This window comes from Dipodomys spectabilis, unplaced genomic scaffold (assembly GCF_019054845.1).
Source record: "Dipodomys spectabilis isolate Male_0828 unplaced genomic scaffold, ASM1905484v1 ptg000098l, whole genome shotgun sequence".
Taxonomy (NCBI): domain Eukaryota; kingdom Metazoa; phylum Chordata; class Mammalia; order Rodentia; family Heteromyidae; genus Dipodomys; species Dipodomys spectabilis.
Genome location: NW_024870775.1, coordinates 19,604,593 through 19,625,607, shown reverse-complemented (window position 1 = coordinate 19,625,607; position 21,015 = coordinate 19,604,593). Strand labels below are relative to the sequence as shown.

The 21,015-nt window shown below is 40.3% G+C and overlaps 1 protein-coding gene across 2 annotated transcripts in view; it reads right to left on the bottom strand.

Annotated features, from left to right (window-relative positions):
• Positions 1-1,634: 1,634 nt before the first annotated feature.
• The window catches only part of Kdm4c (lysine demethylase 4C), a 309,906-nt gene continuing 290,525 nt past the window's right edge, over positions 1,635-21,015 (bottom strand). For both annotated transcript variants that reach the window (XM_042686652.1, XM_042686655.1), the window contains 3 exons: positions 8,934-9,053; positions 4,870-4,962; positions 1,635-2,260 (listed from right to left, as the gene is read on the bottom strand). In XM_042686652.1, the coding sequence (XP_042542586.1) occupies positions 2,084-2,260; positions 4,870-4,962; positions 8,934-9,053 (390 nt within the window). In that variant the 3' untranslated portion in view covers positions 1,635-2,083. The remainder of the gene's footprint in view (positions 2,261-4,869; positions 4,963-8,933; positions 9,054-21,015) is intronic.

Here is a 21,015-nt window from a genome sequence, read left to right as displayed (position 1 = left end):
GTCATCGAGCTAATAGCCAATTTATGCAGAATGTAGTGACACAAAGGTGCCTTTCTCCATAGCCAGAGTATATTTGTGGCCAGGACTATTTTGCTAAGGACATATACAGCTGTACTTGGTTATAGGAACATTACTTGAGTGAGACCATAAAGAACAGCTGTATTTGAGATCACATAAGGCTCTGCACATTTTCTCCCTGTGGCAGCCAATCAGAAATCTTGCTGACAGGCAAACTTGTACAGAACGAATGATCCTATTTAGATTAATTCCTCTTAATGCCTTACACAGGCCTACTTTCCCAGCCTATCGTGGAAAGAGCAGGTCAGTTCCATTTAAAACCCAGAGATAGAAAATTCAAGCTTGATGACTTGATAAAATAGATGACTGTACTAGCAGAGAATGTGGAACAGTTGGTCCCTGTGAAACTAGGCTGGTGGGTTCCACCCCAGCTCTGAGGTCAGCCATGAGGCACCCTGGAAAATGAGTGCCTTGCCAGCACATGGTCTAGAGAACTGAGCTTTGCTGGGACTCTGTCATTACTGGTTTGGCACTTTGCTCTCTACCCAGCAACAGGATCCGTTGTACCCTTTGCCCTGAAACTTTGAAATGCCCTGTCAATTCCTGGCTCTGAGCTTTTCCTCCATTAAATGTTAGTCCTCCACAGAGGACTGAAATGTGCTTCCTCCACCGGGCCTGCTTCCATTAACATGAAAAGAACATACCTGGGCTAGCACACTAGATACACTAAGGCAGACAGAAGGCACTTGGCACAGCCAAGACCCGCATAAAAGAGCAAAATAAATGCTTCCTGCTCAGGCCATTAGCATTTTGCTTGTTTAATCTACAGCATAATTGTGACCCTATTTAACTGAAGCAGACACTTAACTGGGTGCCCACAGGCTGCCCTTTCCTGATTTGTCCTCCTCCACAGTCCCTTCTCATGATAACTAGGACCAGGCAACCTGGGATGAAAAGTATTCCAGAACCCAGGGAATAAAGAAAACTACTCAGCCTGCATGGTAGGCAGGGAGATGATCCCATATCTATAATGTTATTGTAATACACACTCCACAGCTGTATACAAAGTCAGTGGTGGAAGGAGGATCAGAAAAACCTGGGCCTACACCTCAATAAACTTTGTGTTCTGTTAGTTTTAAACCCAAAGAAATGAGTCAGAGGACAGGATAGGAGAAAATGGAAATCTTTATTTTTAAACACGACTACATTTCAGGCTGTTTTAAAAAGAAAAAAAATTCATGTTATATTAGGTAAAAACTATGCATCAAGGCATATTTCTTTAAACTCTAATTTTACAAACACATAATGAAAGAAACATATATTTTATAAATATCTACTCAGAATAGGTATTATGAAAAAAAGTGTTTAAAAATAACAGCCCCAGATCTCCCTCTTTAAATATATAAAATTCCCATAGAAGTCATAACAATTCCTCCTCAAGAGCCAAAAATTTCATTTCACGAAGGCTGACTCAGTTCTCATCAGACACAATCAAAAGTAATAGGAATATAAAAAATGTAAAAGTTCTGTACAAGGGAATACAGATAGCACACGGGTAAATCTCATTACCATACATGCCATTTGTGTTTTAAAAATGTTTTATAAAAACTGCCATTTAAAACAAATAAGTGAAAGTCCTTCCCTGACTGTGAAAAATGTATAAATTACCAGCCTCCCACCTGCTGGGCTTGGGGAGGGGACCCTCCATGTGTTTCCTGAGGGGCCTGAGCCGTGCATGGAGACCTACCTCATCTCTGGCAGTGGCTCTTTCTAGTGCATCATTCACTACGACTTTTTTTCACTTAAGAAAAATTCTTTGGGATCACAGAGAATAATTGCTCCAAGTGAGAGTAAGATGGAGGGATGACTTCAGATTGCTGAAGCCAAGTGAAAATACATGAGTTTTATTTGCTTGGTCAGCAAACTCTGGAAACCTTCTTCACCACTGTTGAAAGATGCACCCAGCCACCTATCCCAGAGTAACACAGGGCTCGGCCCCAAAGCTGTCCCTTCATCTTTCCTCTTCCAGCCTGAGCTGCTCGTGGCCTGCAGCACCCTGGGTAGACTACTGCCTCTTCTGACACTTCTTCTGGAAAGAGCTCTTCAAGAAAGTGCGGTACACAGGGTCATCCACATATTCATTCTTGAACCTGGAGCTCAGCACTCTTTGTCTCTTCCTCTCCCCTTGGATAATGTCTGCTCCATAAAATGTGTCTTCAAATCGCATGTCAGAGGCTGTGGACTAAAAGCAGCCAGTGTTACTTTGCATTAGAGTATGGTATTTATTGACCAGCCCAGGACTGGACACCAACATTATCCAGGGTGGTGAACTACCCGGACAGGTTCCCTTGCCCCTACCGAGATTCACTAGGGAAGAAAGTTGGTTGAGTGCTCTGTGTCATTTTTTAAAAAACATTTTGTTTCATTCACTATTGGCAAAGCACTTCTGAATAGTCTTTTACTTTTCTAAGTGCTAAAGTTATCACAGGAGAAAATAAAACATCTATGAAAGTGTTGCCACTGTGCAAGAACAGCAAAAGTCAGCCTCTCAAACACAATCATAAAGCCAATTCACCAGGAGCTCCAGTTAATTATGCACCGTTGCCATGGTTATTCTGTGAGACAATAAAAGGTAATGGGGCCTTTTCTGAAGTAAGTGGAAAAGAACCCAGCACAATCATGAAGTGGACTGCTGACTCTTTTTGAAACATTTCTCCCTCCTCCGGCGTGAATCTGGGTGAGCCCAAGTCATTAAAACATGAAGGCCTTCTGAGGAAGGCTGCTAACCTATAGCTTGAAAAAAGAAAAAGATTGCTCTAAGCATAAAAAAAAAAAAAAAAACAACCTTCCATCAATGGGCTTTCCAATTAGATTTGTTTCACCAACTGGAAAAAAAATCAGTCATGGACAGATGACCCAAGGGCCAGAGGGTTAATCACCCACCTGAGCAAAGGCAGGTTAGCCATAGCAGAGTACTTTGATCCACTAACAACAGAGGCAGACACAGGGGTCTTGCACTTTGCACCCTACTAGGCTCAGCTGTGTTTGATAGAACATGCTGCATTTGGTGTGAGTATGGGATTTAGGTATTTTCCATTGCTTCTTTTTAAAAAATATTCTATATATTATTTAAAAAAAATTTTTTTAAATGAGCATTGATGTATTTGCTCAAGGAAACAGACTTTAGGAAACTCAGGAGCTGTGTCCAGATAAAACTGCCTATGAAGACATCTTGATACTTAAGCCAAATCTGCTGCAGAACAATGAGATTGTGACCAGGGTAGAAAGAGGTTTTCTTCTAAAGCCAGTGAGTAGAAGTATGTGAAATTTACAAGACTCAGCTGGTAGGGTATTCAGTCATACATTGAATAGAAAATCAAAGTCACAAAAAAAAAAAAGAAAAAAAAAAAAAGAAAATCAAAGTCATAAGAGACTTCCAGAAGGTTAAATATTTCATTCCCCTAACTCTCTAGACAATAAGAAACAAAAAGAAAGGAGAAGGAGGGGAAGAGAGAGCCAAGAGCCAGGAGGACATGGAAACAAAATGAGAGAGCATCATCTCCATCACCTTGAAGGCTTTTCTGAGAAATCAAGATCCTAGTAGTTGCATAGGATATTTAGGAGTTATGAAGAATTAGCTGGTGGCTTTACAGTAGACACATTTAACCTTCCCTCTCCTTCAGTTATTATCTGCTAGCTAACCTTAACCTGTGTCGATGGGCATGGACAATGCCTGACGGTCCCACACTTCCAACTTGGTGGGTAGCAGTACTGAGACCATCACTCTCCTCTTGACTATTCACTTTAAGGACCTTTCTCCTGAGGATGCAACTGCGAAGGCACTGTTGGTTCACACCTGATGCAGGTTCCTGCAGTTAGGATCCCAACTGACAGGAAAAGGAACTGAATATATGATTCACACTTAAGGAAACCATTGGTGCTTCCCAAAATAACCAGATAATTTATAGTAGGTCTGTCATCATGGGAAAGACTATCATAAACATGTGCTGAAAACGAAGAGTATCATTTATTCAGCAAATAAGTCCATTTTAGCTGGGAAAATCTCATTCCATTTATTCAGTAAATAAATTCATTTTTAGTCGGAAAAGTCCCATTCATTCAAATTTCTCTGTTTAGGATTTATCATCTCACAGATGCAGTGGACATAATTCTAAATGAGCAAAACTGACTTCATTTCAGGGTCCACTAAATATTTTATGACACAATAATATGAAACCTAAATTATCGTGAATGATGGTTTTGAACAATTTGTTTAGATTACTTGTCCGTGTTTATCTTTTAGTGGCATGTACTAGGCTTGCAACTAAAAAGGCCTTTCGTATTCCCACAACTAATATTCAGGCTTTACCTTTTTTATTAAGAAATTGGGAACTGGTTGGTACTCGAAGCTGTCAGAAACATTAGCAATCTTCTGATATAACTAAGGACCAGACATTCACTGTGCTGCCTGCCACTTACTACTAAAAACTTCCTCTCCATGTTGCTTCTGCTAACCACATAGCAAATGCCTTGATGGAATCTTGTTGCTTCTCATGCTTTGCACAGAGGATGTATTCAATGACTACTTTTGTGCATCGATAAATGCTAATGGCAAAGAATGTCATTTAACTTCATTAGAAGGCAATGAAGCCATATACAACTGATTTCCCCGATTTCTGACCAAATTTGAAGCTTTTATTCAGTACATTTTAGTAAATAAGCAAAATGCTACATCACCTTTCTTCTAAATTAACTCAAAGCCCCAAAGTATTTCCTGTTCATCTTAGGAAACACAGAAAGGACAAAGATTCCACTGGTGGGACCCCCCAAGTGGCATCCGTCAGCACTTACAAAGCGAGCCTTCACCCTCTTGGGTAGTTCTTCGTCTAAGGTGTAGATATCCTCTCTCTTCATTGCTATCTGGGATCCATCTTCAAATTCAACCTGATAAAAGACATCATGATATACATTAAAAGCAGACAAGTACTGATTATCAAAGGCAAAAAAAAAAAAAAGATAGTGTTAAAGACTCAAATCAAATCAAACACAGAAGTAGCCAAAGCCCAGTAAAGTTAGAAAGCTCTTTTCCTTGAAAATCTTAAAACAAAGTAGAGGTTATTTTTTTCATCCTAGGGTTTGAACTCAAGGCCTCATGCTCTTGCTTATTAGCTCTTCCACTCATGACTGGGTGCTCCTACCACTTGAGCCACACCTCTACTTTCACAACATTTGCTGGTTAATTTAGAGGTAAGAATATCTTGGATTAGTCTGATCAGGCTAGTCCTGAAACTTGATCTTCACATCTCAGCCTTCTGAATAGCTAGGATTATAAGGCACACACCACCAATACCTAGATGCCTTATGCCTTCTAGGCAGGTGCTCAATCATTTGAGCCATGCCTTAAGCTCTTATTTGTAGTTATTTGAGAGTCATTCTTTGGCTCCCGGTGGCTCCAGACAGTGATATTCCTACTCATACCTTTTACACAGCTGGGATTACAGACATCTACACCATATCCAGCCAATAAAGCAGATTTGAAAACAGCTAAACTTCTTGAATAGGAGAGGCGTGGAATATGAGATGTGAGAACAGTACTCTCAAAGCAAAAAAGAAGTAAGGGCTTACCAAATGATTTCTCAGATCATGAAACAGTGGCAAACTGATCACTAAAATAACACTGGATCTCTTAGCTCATGTATGTCTCTTTAAAAAGCTCTGACAATATACAGGGGAAGAGCTGCTCCTCTGTGAGGGAAAAGATGATGTGTTGCTCTTGTGTGAGAAACTTGGATGAAACAGCTTTTCAAGTTCCCCATACAACTCTAACATTTTCACTTTCCAACTATCTTTGTCAAATTCAAATGAAGCAAGTAAATCCCAGTTTCTCAACTGCATAGCATGTAAACCTCATCGATGTGTGAATATACACTATCATCTCAAAGAAAAGTGTTTAAAACTCTTCAGCATCCTAACCAAATGGCAACAAGCAATCTACTTCAATGTGTGCTCTTCAGGAAAAAACAAGATGTGTTGACTTGGTGGAACAGCCATTTAGTCATTCTAAATCACTCAGATGTCACACTTTTTTTTTTTTTGGGTCCGGTTGTGGGGCCTGAACTCAGGGCCTGGGCGCTGTCCCTCAGCTCTTCAGCTCAAGGCTAACGCTCTACCACTTGAGCCACAGTACCACTTCCGGCTTTTTTCTTTATGTGGTGCTGAGGAATCGAACCCAGGGCCTCAGGCATGCAAGGCAAGTGCTCTGCCACTGAGCCACCTTCCCAGCCCAGATGTCACACTTTTAACAGATGGAAATGTGCTGGCAATTCTTGTCCAAAAGGTGAGTTAAAGTATCTAATTGTGTTAATAAGCAAAATTTTGTTGGGGTTTGAAAAAACATGAAATGAAATTCCCTCTCCTCCTTTCCTTCCTTCGGCCCACCTCACCTTCCTTCTCCCCTGGTCCTCTTCTCCCTTACCAAGACTAAGACTCTATCACTAAGACTCTCCACTTCTGTTTTTTGTTTTTGTTTTTGTTTTTTTAAACTGGAGATAAGAGTCTCACAGACTTTCCTACCAGACTTTTGAACCTCGATCCTCAGATCTCAGCCTCCTGAGTAGCTAGGATTACAGGAGTGAGCCACCCGCACCCAGCGTTCTTTTCTTTCTTTCTTTCAGCACAATGGTTTCTTCAATATTTAATTAGGTCAATGTGTTTATATAATTTGATAGTATAGCTAGACCCACCTGTGTCTACTTTCACCTGTTTTAGACCATTTGACAATTATAAAAGAAGGCAAGTACAAAAGTAAAACAGAGCATTATCAGAGTAGGAACAGACTGCCCCACCATCCTAGCTTGCTCCTGGTGTGAGTCTCAGTATTAAAACCCAGGATGGGTTCAGCAGAGCAGAGACAGCTGTTCTTTCCAGTAAGGACAGAGCTGTTTGCTCTTGATCAAATGATCAAAAATTTGTTCTTTTCATGAAGTTACTAAAAATTTGTTTACTGAGTTCCCCACACTCCAGTTTGCAAAATAGTCCCCTCCCCTCTTTCCCTAGTTTGCAAAATAGAAGTCAGTCAATACAAAACCTATATATAAGGACTACTATAAGGGCAAATTAAGCATATACACTTACAATATGAACACTGCACCTCATTCATACCTATTCTTACGTTTTGCTTCTTCAATGGTGAAGTTGAATAGACACAAAACAACAAACACGACATTTGACCTAATCAGGAATTTCAAGCTACTTGTGCTTGAGAGACAATTTTAATATCACTCTTTCATTGAGTCTATAAATATGTCCAGAGTTTTATGTTGACAGGCCATCATAAATTCAACTGCAGTTAACACACTGATTACTAATTGGCTGAATTTCAATATGTCTTCATTCTGTGCTACTTTTCTCATGGCAAACAGCTTTGCTATGCAAGTTTCATGTTTGTTTATTTATTTACCTAGGCCTGTGTGTGATCCCTCAGCTCTTCAGCTCGAGGCTAGCGCTCTAGCTCTTGAGCCACAGCACCACTTCCAGCTTTTTCTGCTTATGTGGTGCTGAGGAATTGAACCCAGGGCCTCATGTGTGCAAGGCAAGCATTCTACCACTGAGCCACCTTCCCAACCCCTATCTGTTTAATTTTAATTAAATGCAATTATTTTCTTTTAAATGATACTTCTTTGCCAGAGAACACCAGTATTATCTGCAGCCTGTCTTAGGATTTTTGCCAAATTCTAGCCAATCTTCTTGCAAAAAGCTCCATCCAGCATTCACCCTATTATAAATACTCCAAATCTGCAACTAGATGCTGTCATAGATACCACATACAAGTGGGGAAAAGCCCTAAACATATACACACTCCCCACACATACACAATGGATACGTATAAATCCTTCCCCTGAGACTTTTCTAGACCATGAAAAATGTTCTAAGTTTTTCAAAACTTCTTCAAACTCTTTTAATTACACCGCATTCCTCCAATTCCTCGTGCAGTGTCCTATAATGTACTATTCCATTAAGCCCTGGCCCTTATCAGTGCCTGAACATTTACTCTGCTGAAACTGGCACGCTTATCATTTTTCAAGCTGTTTTTACTTAATAAGCCTGAAGCGTCTTGTTTTTTTTTTTCTTTACTACAATCTTTCTGGTTTTTGGTTTTGTTTTTTTTTTAACTTTACCTTAGCCTGGAATGCTGACGTATTGCTGAAAATGCTACAATATTTTAGATCTAATGAATGTGTCCACTTTTTAAGGCCTTCTGAAGGAGTACAAAAGCATGTGTGCTATCCATGTTGTTACCTTTTTTTTTAAACTTAACTCAGTTTTATTTCTAGAATTATTATTAAATTAAATTAAAATTAAATATTTTCATTTTTAATTGCAAACTCTCTAAGTTCCCTACTGAACAGAATCCACTTGATAGCTGGAATTTTCCTTAAATAGCATTATTTTAAGCTTGAGTGGGTGAAAAGCACCAGCTCCTTAGGACATCAACTGGCTGTAAATGGGCCAATGAGTACCGCTGGTATAGCAGAGATGACCAGAGTGATATGTCTCCCAGGCAAAAGCTATCAATTCTGGTGTTTCTAGCTAGGAATAGCCATCACTATCTTAGCCTTAGGCTGAGACGAACCTGCCAATTAGTCTCTTCATATAATGAAAACATAGTAAAACAGCTTCTCATCTAGTTACTTAAACATATTCCTTTTCAACCATTCACCAAATGTTGCAGGGTTTTCCATGTCTGACTTCAACAGCAAATTTCAGAGCTTCAATTTGAGTTACTAGACCTAGAATCTCTGTGGCTTTCACAGAAAAAAAGAGAAATTTCAAATGTATACTAGCACATTCCTACACTGTTTCTACCACCATTTCCCATTCATCTTGGAAAGTATCACAGAAAGAGCAGCACCTACCTGGTACATATAGGCAACATTTGATCCAAGGTATTTTGCTCCGTAGAGTTTGCCATCTGGCCACTTGACTTGGACAACTTCTCCCTCTCCAGGAGGGCCTAGCTTCACACAGTCTCGGCTCTGAGGAATAAATAGAAACAGGCTTTTCAAGGCAAGTGCTTAAGTGACTGCATTTAGAACTTAGCAAATGATGAACTCCTGACAATTAAAAGGAGTTATTGCCTCTGTGTTTTATGGATTATGATCTTGCATGAGTGTTCAGGGGAAGAGATATGAGCCAAAGGAGTACTTAAAGATTCAGCCTACATCATAAAGTTGCAAAGGAGCCACCATAATCCAAGTAGGAAAAAAAAATAGCAGCATTTACATTTGCTATTTGACAAAGAATTGTTCAGGGGCTAACTAAAATATGCATAGAAACTGTTTTAGCTGAGGAAGAGAGACCAGCTAATGATTTATAACACCTGGCATTTAATAGCATTTTTCAGTTAACCAAATGCTTTAGCATAAATCTAATTTGATCTTTATAAACACTCTCTGAGGTAGACAGATTATTAATTATCCCCATTTTACTGACAAGGAAACTGAGCTTTCAAGGAGGCTCCCTTAAACTGTCAGGATCTCCAGAGGAATGAAGCTGGATATGAGAGCAAGAGCTGAGGTTACAAAGGTAAGGGAGATGCAATCTGAGCTCAGAAATGGTAAAACTTGCCAAGGAAGTAGGAAGACAAAGACAAAGGCAAAGGCAAGCAAGAATGCTTGCATATGACAAGTGAAAGCAGGTGAGCTGTGGTCTACTCCTGCTGTACGCTGGTTGCTCCTGTCTACAATCCGAGCTATTTGGGAGGCTGAGATCTGAGAATTGTGGTTTGAAGATAGCCTGGGTAGACAATTCTGAGAGGCTCATCTCTAACCGTCAAAAAAATGCTCAAGTGGTAGAGCACCAGCCTTGAGGCAGAAAATCCTAAGGGACAGAACCTAGGCCCTGCATCCAAGCCCTAATACTGGCACATGTACACATACACAACCCTGCTTCTTCCCAAAATGGAATGCTCCCACTGAGGGGCCAGCTTACTATCTTCTCCAGGAAATCATGGTGATTCAGAATCAAGAGCAAACTACCCAGGGAATTCATTCTGGAAGGTGCTTTTGAGGGAGAAGAGGTATGGGTAAAATAGTAACATATTCAGTTGTATACACATTTCAATGTATTGAGTACAGCAATAAAATGTTACTATAAAGGAATTAAGTACTTCTCTACTTCAATATTTTTTCGGCACACTGAGCAGTTCATGATTTTCTAATACTAGCTTTTTACTGATGAGGCCAATTTGAATGATTGAAATGTACACTTGACCAATCAAGCTATCAGTGCAGTCTGGACATGTTCCATCATTTAGATAAGAAGCACCCACATATTTAGTTGTTTATGACTAGAAACCCACCATAAATTTCTTTTTATTATTAATAGAAATTCTGTCTTAGAAAGAAGTGGCCATTTTATTGTTGGGTTAGGACTATGACATGAAAGGCCCAGCTGTTCATTATTCTAACTACAGACTAGGCTTCCCATTAGAGCTATGGGCAAAGAAAAATTCATGTGCTCAAAGGTTCTAGAAAACTGACAATCTGTATATAACTTAGTCAAATGAAAACAAGTTTATTTTCAGCCTTCACAGTATTTGCCCTCAGGGCATGTGAATTGAGAGAGCTTGCTGGAGAAATACACTTCGGATATGCCCTGGGGGTTATCACCTCACTTTCCATTTCCTTTCCAAAGAGTTCTGCGGCGCCAAGAATGTTGATGACATAGCTTCTGAGTACATGCTGAATTCACGTGTCCACTCTGCTAGGACAGGAAGTCACTTCGGCTTGGGGATTACCCTGCCATGAAAGCCAGATGCTTCAGCAAATGTGGCAGGTGAGAGGAGCTCACTTCCTCCTTCTGCTAAAGCTTTCTTACACCTGGAGGGAGCTCCACCAGGTTAATGCTTGGATGGTTCTTCTTTGCTACTTTATAGCCTCTATCAAGAGGATCCACACTGACTTATTCTGAAAGATACTGTATTTCCCAAATTACATGTCATGGTACCCACTCTTGGGCACCAAAGCAAACTCCCAGGGATTCTGCAGGATAGTATCAGGGGAAACAGTGACATTATGAGGCAGCCAGCCTATTTAATAGTATAAATTGTTTGGATCTAATTTACTTAACACATAGACTAGGTAATTTTTTTTTTTTAAACCTAGAAATGTATGCAGATACTAAGGGTGTTGTGAGCCAAGACAGCCTGGGTGTATTTGGCTTAGATATTTCTCTTTGGAGCCATTGTTCATGGAGACAGGCCGCATTGTGCCCTGCTCCTCAGAAGTCTACAGTGACTTGTGTCACCTGCTACTAGGTAAGCCTGACCCTAAGGTTCAGTCTTAGAGACCTGTTGGCCCACAGAAAGATAAACCTACTCTACCCAATAAAGCAGATAGTAAAAGTGATAAGTTTTAACTCCTAAACCCTGGTTAATTCATCTTTCTGTTTTACTGTTCCTTGAAAAGGATGAGAAATGATATTTTCTCTTGAATCCCAGCAAAGGCAAGCCAAGGCCTTAGAGAAAACTAGGGGCTGTCCTCATTTACTTACCTTCCCCAAACAACCTCTAAGTACAGGAATTAAGATATCCCTTTACAATCTGGATCCTTAAATTTTAAAGATTTAACCTTCAATGGTAATTTATTAACCTTTAAAATGCAACATCAAATATATCTTGTTCTGCAATTTAGGTACTTTTATCACTAAGGTGAAGCAATAGCCACAGAAATAGAGCCAAGATAAGTATAAATTACCCTTGAGCAATTTCTCATCAAAATACAGCTTTATTAGTAAACAGAAGACAACTTTACTAAGTGACAAGGAATTCTTATTTGATCACACTCTATTTCAAATCATTTTAATGAATTGCTGACTAACCCTTTACTCACAACAAATCTTAATAAGTTATGAGAAGTATCTGACCTCAACTTCTACTAGCACTTCTACCAATTATGAATATCAAATTCATCAAATAGTCTTTCATATCAAACTCTAGGGGAGACATTTCTGTTTGCTTTCTCAATTTATTTTTGCTTTCAGAATTTTTTTCTTGATTCATAGTAGCAAAAAAAAAAAAAGAAAATTCAGCCAAATATAACAAGACAAATTGTCCTGTGATTTCCCCCACTCCACCTGCAATCATTAGTCTTAGCTTGCTAGCCACTTTCACACCCTTTGCCAGGCTAGTTAGCAAAAAGTGTGTATTTCTGATTTGCATATAGCATTATTTACTCTGTGTGACTCATGATTTACTCCCAAGGTACTTTCCAGATAGATATAATGCAACTCCTACTAAGAAGCAAAAGAGTCTATTTCTGTAACATCTCGTTTCCTCTAGAAAGAAGTGTCAATTCATCAGCTGTCTCACATTTTTGCATTTGGCAGAAATGTTCCTTGACTGTGTGGGGTAAAGTGCATTTAAACAGAAAGAAAACTAGGAGTGTGGAACTGAAGAAAAGAAGTAGAAAGTTTTGGTACTCAGGCTTCTCTTGTTCTTCGTAAGCGATGGTCGCCGGGTGTCTCCAACTTCACTAATTCAGTACCAACTCTCTGACCACCTACTATGTGTGTGATCAGGCACTATGAGACAATAGCGCCCAGTCAGAGGGGCAGTCAGAGGGCATCTTGTCCTCCCTGTGATCATCAGCTATGGAATCCAGGATTATCTTCAGCTAGAGGAGAAATTTGATTTAATGTGTAGATTGGCTTTCTTCTGAGTAGGATTTTATTTGAGGAAAAAAAAAAAAAGGATTCCAAAGTAAAAGTTCCCAAAAATACACACACACACACACACACACACACACACACACACACACACACACACACACACACACGAAACAAAAAGTCCTGCAAACAAGGGGATTGGGTTGTGAGAAAGAAACAACTTGAAGAGACTGCCTTCTCTCTCAAAGGTCTGCAGCTATCTCACATCTTCCTGGGCTGGACGTGAGGAACAAGCATCAGAAAGAGTTTCATCAAGTATGGTCCCACAATGGTTCATCTAAAGGCTCCAGGCCTGCTCAATGCACTCTGTGACTCAAGTGATTCTCTCTAGGCATTCTACAATTTAAGAGTAATTAGATTAAAGAACATGACATCCTAATAGTTTCTGGTATGTTATTGGAACAAGTAACATCTTGGTTGGAAAATTACCTGCACCAAAACCTTGACTAATGCTTTTTATACAGTTGCTCCCTAGACCACTGAAACAGTTTTCCTTCACCTGACATACAAAGCTGTCTGCCAGCTGCTGCCCTCCTCTCGGGATGTGTGAGCTTGCCTAAAAATCCAACAGAGCCCTGTTCACAGGGATACCAGTGTCTGGAGCTGGCCATTAACCCTGTAGCTAGTATGCTAAATGAAGGCTTTAATTTTTTTTTTTTCAGTTTAGGACATTTTATTCTTTTTTGTTGCACATCTACTAGTCAGCTCATTTATTAGGTGTTGTGTGACCACTATTCCTTTAACAAAATGGAGATTTTATATATAAGCTTGTTTAAACTCTATTTGTCCAACTTCAGTGCATCTACAGACTTTTAAAATTATTATTTACTCTACTGTTATTATAAAGGTGATGTACAGAGGGATTACATGAATCAGGCAGTGAGTATATTTCCTTTCATACGGTGTCCTCTCTTCCTCCTTCATTCTCTCCCAGCCTCTCCCTCCCATCTCCACCCACGAGTGTATAGTTCACTTTCATCAGTATCCAGTAAGCTCCACTGCTGCACTTTTCATCCTTTTTCCCTTGAGCTCCGTACCTTCCCTCCACTTTCCCAAAGATAAACACACAAATACACCATACATAAAGAAAGACAAAAATCATCAAAAAGTTTAAAAAAGAGATGTCTTGTTTCCATCCTTGGCATTTGTGTGTGCGTGTGTGTATAATTTTACCTAAATCCCTATAGAGAGGCATATAAGCATTGTGCCTTTGTGTTTAATAAAAATAAATACAGAAATAATAATCCCAGGCTTTTGGATCATTTACTGAGGAGACATGGGCTGCCTCATCAACCTATACAAGAGGACTATGACACATTATATTCTTACCAAAGTTAAGTGTGCACTAACTAAAGAGAATAGCTTAACTGTCAGGCTCATTATTTGAATTCTGAAGGCATCATGTTGCTGGGCCCTCTGAAGGGACTCCTAGAAGCTGCTGTCTTTAAATGTTGCCTGTATTAGTCTCATCTACCACCACCCTTCATTCCTCACACACACAAACAAACCACAGAGCAGGCATCCTTATCAGCCTTACTGTACCAGATGAAGACATGGCACATGAAGTCCCAATAGTTAACAGCATAGATTTTTGGAGCCTCTAACAGTCCCCTTTGGGGAAAATGCTTAAGTGACCTAAAGCAAAATGATGCCAACAGCTGCTAGCACTTTGGGAGATAATCACCTGCTCATTAGTGGACTCTGGCAGGGATGAGCCACACTGACTGACAGCCATGAAATAATCATAGTGGCTACCTGTCATGAACTGCCCAGTACCTGAAGCCCCTTGTCCTCTCAGACTCTCAATGGAAGGCCAAGCTGCCCTGCCATGATAAATGCTGAGCTATGCCAGATACGCTCTTCTCCAGCTTCCTTGGCAGTAAATACATTAGTGGGGCCTTGGCAGGTTCATTTGCACCTGCATGGGATTTAGAACCTGTGATCAGACACACAGAGAAGCAAGTAGAAGGACAGAATGCTCTCAGAGTCAGCAGCATTCATATGCCAGTGGCAGAGCCCAGGACTAGTGTGACTACACGATGGGGAGTGGGGGGAGAGGGGAGAGAGAGATAGCTCTGTGCTTCCTGGGCCGGAAATGGGGTCTGGCATTGCTGGAGATTCTGAGAGTTCCTCAATAACTTTCCACTAAATCTACACTTAGCCCATATCAGGGTCAGTTTCAGATGACTGCTCTTAAATCACAAATAAATGGTGCTTGGGTGACTGCAGAGTGCTGGTCTCACAAAGAAAAAGAAGAAAAAATTAGCAAACTGGAGGCTTCCACACAACTGAATTCTTTTTCTAATGTCCCAGGAGTAAAACCATCCCCTGGAAGGGCAAGCATATTACTGTTGTCTTTAGTAATAGGCTCCCTTCACAAAGTTTGATGGACCCATTCACAAGGATTTGACTTAGGTGACTTCCACAGAAGCTATCCTAGACCAGAAAGGTTGGTCAGCAAGCCTCGTGAGCAATGGCAGGCTCTTAGGAATGGTCTCCCTAGGGGGTACAGACACACCACTTGGGACTGTTGTTAAACATAAGCTCTATACATCCTTTACATGCAGATTAGAAAAGATTAAAGAAAAATCTTTCCTTCCTGTATTTTTTTGGCAGTACTGAGGTTTGAACTCAGGGCCTTGTACTTGGTAGGCAGGCACTTTACCACTGAGCCATTTTTCCAGCTAAAATCATTTTTCTAAAAAATGATTATTGTTTTATACCTTAATATACTCATTAAGAAAAACTGTAGAATGTCTTTTTAAAAAAAAACAGAAAACCAAACCAGAAGTGATCACTGCCATCATTTGGATTTTTTTCTCTATGTGTGTGTGTGTGTGTGTGTGTGTGTGTGTGTGTGTGTGTGTGTGTGTGTGTGTGTGTGTGTGTGTGTACACACACATATATATTTTAAGAATTGGGACACCCCAGATATATAAACATTTACATGTTGATAATTTTCTCCCCTTCCCCAGATGTCAAACCTTTATTTTCTTCCCCATGAAAGCACAGCTGAACTCTTTTAAGAGATAATGTGTAATGTTGACATTCATCAAGATATACTGTATTCATAAAACATAACTCCTCTGTATAGCTACTTAAAAAGAGACAAGGTGGCCTTTTGTCAAGAGCTCAGTGTTGTAGTTCATCCCATGTTCCTTCACCTATTCTACAACACTTGAGGGTGGAGGCCTTTTCTATTTTGGGAAGGAGGGGGTAAAATATAACACAGCATACAATCGATCATTTTAACCATGTTTAAGCATGTTCACAATGTTGTGAGACCATCACTACCTTTCATCTTCAGACTTCCTCATCTTCCCTAGAGACTTTGTAGCTATTAGACAATTCCTTTACCGTCTCCCCTCAGCCTCTGGTTACTCCTACTTATCTCCATAAGTGTGACTATTTTCAAAACTTCACATAACGTCCTTCGTGCAGAATTACAATTTTGTATTATAAGTCTTACTATTTATCATCTACAATTATAGGCATTTTGAGTTATTAATTATCCTTTAAAAACTCCATTTTACTGGGTGAATATATGCAACATTATGGATATGCCACAATTAATTTAGCTACTCATCTATTGTTAGATATTTAGGTCGTTCCAATTTTCCCCCCATCATGTATAATGCTATTGTGTATTTTTCTCCATAAATCTTAGCCCAAATTACTCACTATAGTCTTAGAATAGACTCCTAGAATAGGAATTACTTGGTAAAAGGGTACATAAACTATTTATAAAGTTAATTTCATCAGCTTTGAAAAATTCAACTCATTCAGACTCATTTCTCTAGTGCAGTAAATCTAATCTTAACTGCCGCAGAAACTTCTCATCCAGTTGGTCTGAAGTGGCTCCAAGCTGAATGTCCTCCCAGGCAATCCGGTGCTCAGCCAGGCTGAGAATCACTGTTCTAGGAGGTGGCATACATTATCATATAGCATTAGTCTATACTCCATGTATGTATGAAGAGAACCAATTCTATGCTCCTTCCTCTGGAGGAAAATACATGTTTTCTAGGGAGAGCATTTGAAAATGCTTAAAAGAATACTGCTTCCCAAAAGTGCCTATGTATCTATGTGTGCTCTGTGCTATGACTTCAGAATCAGCATTAATGGATTCAGGTCTTTCTGGAAAAGTTTAATGTCTACTTTAACTTGTTTTTTTCTTTTTGGCTGGTACTGGGGCTTGAATTCAGGGCCTTGTACTGCCACTGGATTTTCTAGCTCATGCCTTGTATTTGACCACTTCAGCCATTTCTCCAGCCCCAGTTTATATATATATATATATATATATGATTGGGGACTTGAACTTTGGACCTAGGTGCTGTATCTGAACTCTCTAGCTCAGGTCAAGTACTCTACCACTTTAGCCACAGTGCCACTTTCGGTTTTCTGGTGGTTAATTGGAGATCAGAGTCTCATGGCCTTTCCTGCATGGGATGGCTTTGAACCTCGATCTTCAAATCTCAGCCTCTGGAGTAGCTAGGATTACAGGTGTGAGCCACCAGTGCCCAGCCAAGTGTTACTTTTTAATGTGGTAGTGCATCCTTTCAAAGGGCAACACACACACACACACACACACACACACACACACACACACACACACACACACACACACACACACACACACACACACACCCTTTCTGCACCCCAAGATGCTGCAGTGTCCAGTTCAGCTGGGAACAATTCTGATCTTGCTCCTTTCAAGCAACCAAATTCTTTGTCAAGAGACATGCTAAGTGAGCCCTGACCCATAGCCACACTTATCTTCTACATGAGTACCATCTTCTCAGAAAGAGCAGCACTCGCATTCCTTTGGTGAGTTCCTGGAGGCCAACCGTGCTGTAGGTAGCGCTTTCTGAACTGCAGCACAAGCCAGGCATGGACAAAACATCTGGGGAGAGGTGCTGAGGACCCAGAGCTAGCCATTTCACTCAGAATGAAAAGTATTATCAGCGTTAGCCTCAGAAGGCATGTTTACAAAAGAAGGCAATCTTCATGATATAGGAATAAAGTGACTTCTTTTAAAAATTACCTCTCTACTTCTTTTGAAGTGAGGAAGCATAAGGAGAATCAGTAACTGGGAAGAGGAACGTCACGGGGTGGGGTGAGGGGGCCAGTGGAGGGGGAGAGGGGGGCAGAGTGAGGATTTGCAGTAGAGGGGGCCAGGAAAGCAGGTGTGTGTAGGCCCAGGAGCAGCCACTCCGCAACACTACAAAAGGCTCCCGCATTTTTGGAAGTAGAGAGTATAAGCACTGAATCAACTGTTGGAGACAAGCCTCTCCCTCCTTTGGCACATACTGAATGTATTCTCAGGGCCTGGTACTAAGCTCAGTATTGGGAAAACAAGGACAAAAAGACTTAGCTCTTTCAGAATCCTTTCTCTTACAGGGTTCAGATCCAGCTGGAGACTCAAGTATATATAAGAACATGATACAAGTTGCTATGTGTGATCACAGGTGATGGCAAGGACGTGGGAACTCTCTCTATAGAACCCTCTTCTGGGCTGGGAAAGTGGCTCAGTGGTAGAGCGCTTGCCTTGCAGGCATAAGGCCCTGGGTTCAATTCCTCAGCACCACATAAGCAAAAAGAAAAATGCTGGAAGTGGCAGGCTAATGCTCTACCACTTGAGCCTTGAGCTGAAGAGCTGAGGGACAGCGCCCAGGCCCAGAGTTCAGGCCCCATGACCAGACGCCCCACCCCAAAATAATAATAAACCCTCTTCTGTGATATCAACTATGTCAAGGACTTTCCCCTTTTTGGGGGGAGGGGGGTCCAGTCGTGGGGCTTTCCTCAAGGACTTTCCTCTTGTGATTAACCAAAATTTCTCACACCTACCTCTCCACACAAATCTAGTTAAGAATAGAGTATGATTTAGGACAAGTGGTGAGAACAGTAGTGTGTGCTCTGCTGTCAGGCGAGAAGCCAGCCCACAACTCCCAGAATCATTGCCTGAGGCTGTAGCATAAGCAGCCTGACTCTACCTGGCTCCTAGAGTTGGGCTAGCCCATTGAATGTTGGATAACAGAGGTTAAACCTGGCCTCTTCCTCTTCCTCTCAAGAGTGTTTTGGAATGATCCTACACCTGAGAACTTATCACATGAAGAGCTGCAATAAAAAAACTTCCAAGCTCAATTCCAAAAATTGCCAAGCTACTTAAATGGGGAAATGATATGTTTGAGTTTTTCTGGTTTATCTGACTTATGTTACTATAACCCCTCTGTACATTACCTTTATAATAGCAATAATTTAAAAAACCCTATCATCAGCAGAGCCATAAAGAATATTTTTATTACATGCTGGAAACTATACAAACTGTGTTATATAATACACTTCAGTAATGCAGTATTTATTATTGCCTCCATTTTACAGATAAGGAACCAGTGTTAACTCCCTTGCCCAAGGTCACATATTTAAGTGGCAGATCAAAGATGCTCATCATGCCTGTATACCGCATGCTTCATGAGCTGCTCTTCTTACCTTGAATGAGAGGCTCCACACTGTCCTAATGACTGGCCCAGGGCTGACTGTGATCTCTTGCTGCTTTCTTGCAGACTAACATGAAAGCTCCCAAATCTGTAACTTTTCATACCAGAATAAGGAGAAATTTTTTCCATCTAGAAAACTTGGATTTCCCTCTTCTTTATAGTTGTTGCTAGGGGCTAAAATGTATGAGGGGAGTAAAATATTTTATTGTGTCAATAAAAATTTATGTCACAAAACATTGAAAGCTAGGCTAGAGGTGAATTTCTCCATAATTCCCAATCTTAAAAACAGAAAGATGAAAGAAACTATAAGGGTAAGCACTGAGGGGACAGCAGGTTGACCAAGTGCTTACTTCCTAGAGCAGAAGGCCTGGCTCAGAGGGGAAAAGAGGTTCTGAGGGTGTAGAGTCTCTGTGGCCTAGCAAACCTGTTACCACAAACAAGCTACTTAACCTTGTTCTGGCCTAGGCTCCTCATCAATGAAATAGAGACATCAATACAACCCTGCAAGGCTGCTGGGAGAAATCAGAACTAATATGATTTAAAAGGAGAGACTAGAAAAGCAAAGTTCATGCCTTGCAGCTGGCAAGTGTTAAGTGAACTGTGACTGGATTTAATTCTCAGCCACACCAACACTGGAGGATGATAAAGGAAGGGACAAAATCCTTAGGAGAAGGTGACTAAAATTAAAATGAGTGATTGCAATGTTCTATAAGTAGTACACACCTGTTATTTCAGTACTGGGGAGCTGAGCCAGGAGGGCTGTGAGTCTGAAGGCAGTCTAGGGTACAATATGAGACCCTGGTGCCCTTTCTCTATCAGGGAAGACAAGATGAAGAAGCTAAGAACCTAAATTTATGAGAGAAGACATGCTGTAAAATTTAAACTGCATGAAGAACAACAATAGATGAACACACATGTGAAATCTGAACCAACTTAGTAGAGTAGCTAGGCAAATTCCCTCCCAATTGGTAAAGAAGAGTACACAGTGGCTTTTTCCAGGTCACATGGCTGATAAATAGATTGGACAGGGGTGCCTTCCCTGTGGAACACCATTTTTTTTTCACTTTTGTGTTCTAGAGCCTGAAGGGTAAGAAAAACACTATAGTCTGTTACTTCATGCAACCCCTAACGAAAATGGGGCATTTCATAAAAATAAGAACTCTTACATAAGCAAACTATGATCTTAAGTAGAGGCAATGAACAGAGATCATTAGCACACTATTTGGCCATCATATCTCAAAAAGCTTCAAGATGCCTCAAGAGAAAAGAGATGAAAAAATGAAATTCTGATGAAGTAATCTGAAAGGATCCAGATAAGAAAAACTAGCATAATGGATAAAGATACAGAGAGTTCTCAGGAGGGTTTGAATCTTTTGGAAAGAAAAAAATATCAAACTTATTACAAAAGTGAAATAGGCTCATATAGAACTGTAAGGTGATGAAGTTAAAACTCATAATAACGTTCCAAAAATAACAGTAACGTTTTGATTGCTTTCCTTTGAGATTTTTGTCCTTTGCATATTTTATACATAATTGAGATCATACTGTATACACAATTTTGAGTCTGATTCTTCTATTTCTTATCATTAAATATATTGCATCACATACTATTAAATAAAAACATGATTTTAATGGCTGCATAAATAATCCACTGAATATTCCTCCTAGTTGCATTAGGAAGTATTAGATGTGCACATCAAAGAAACAAAGTCATGCTGTACTGGGCAGATGCCATTTGGGGTATGCTGTCTTCACACCTGAGAGCAGGACACTGAGT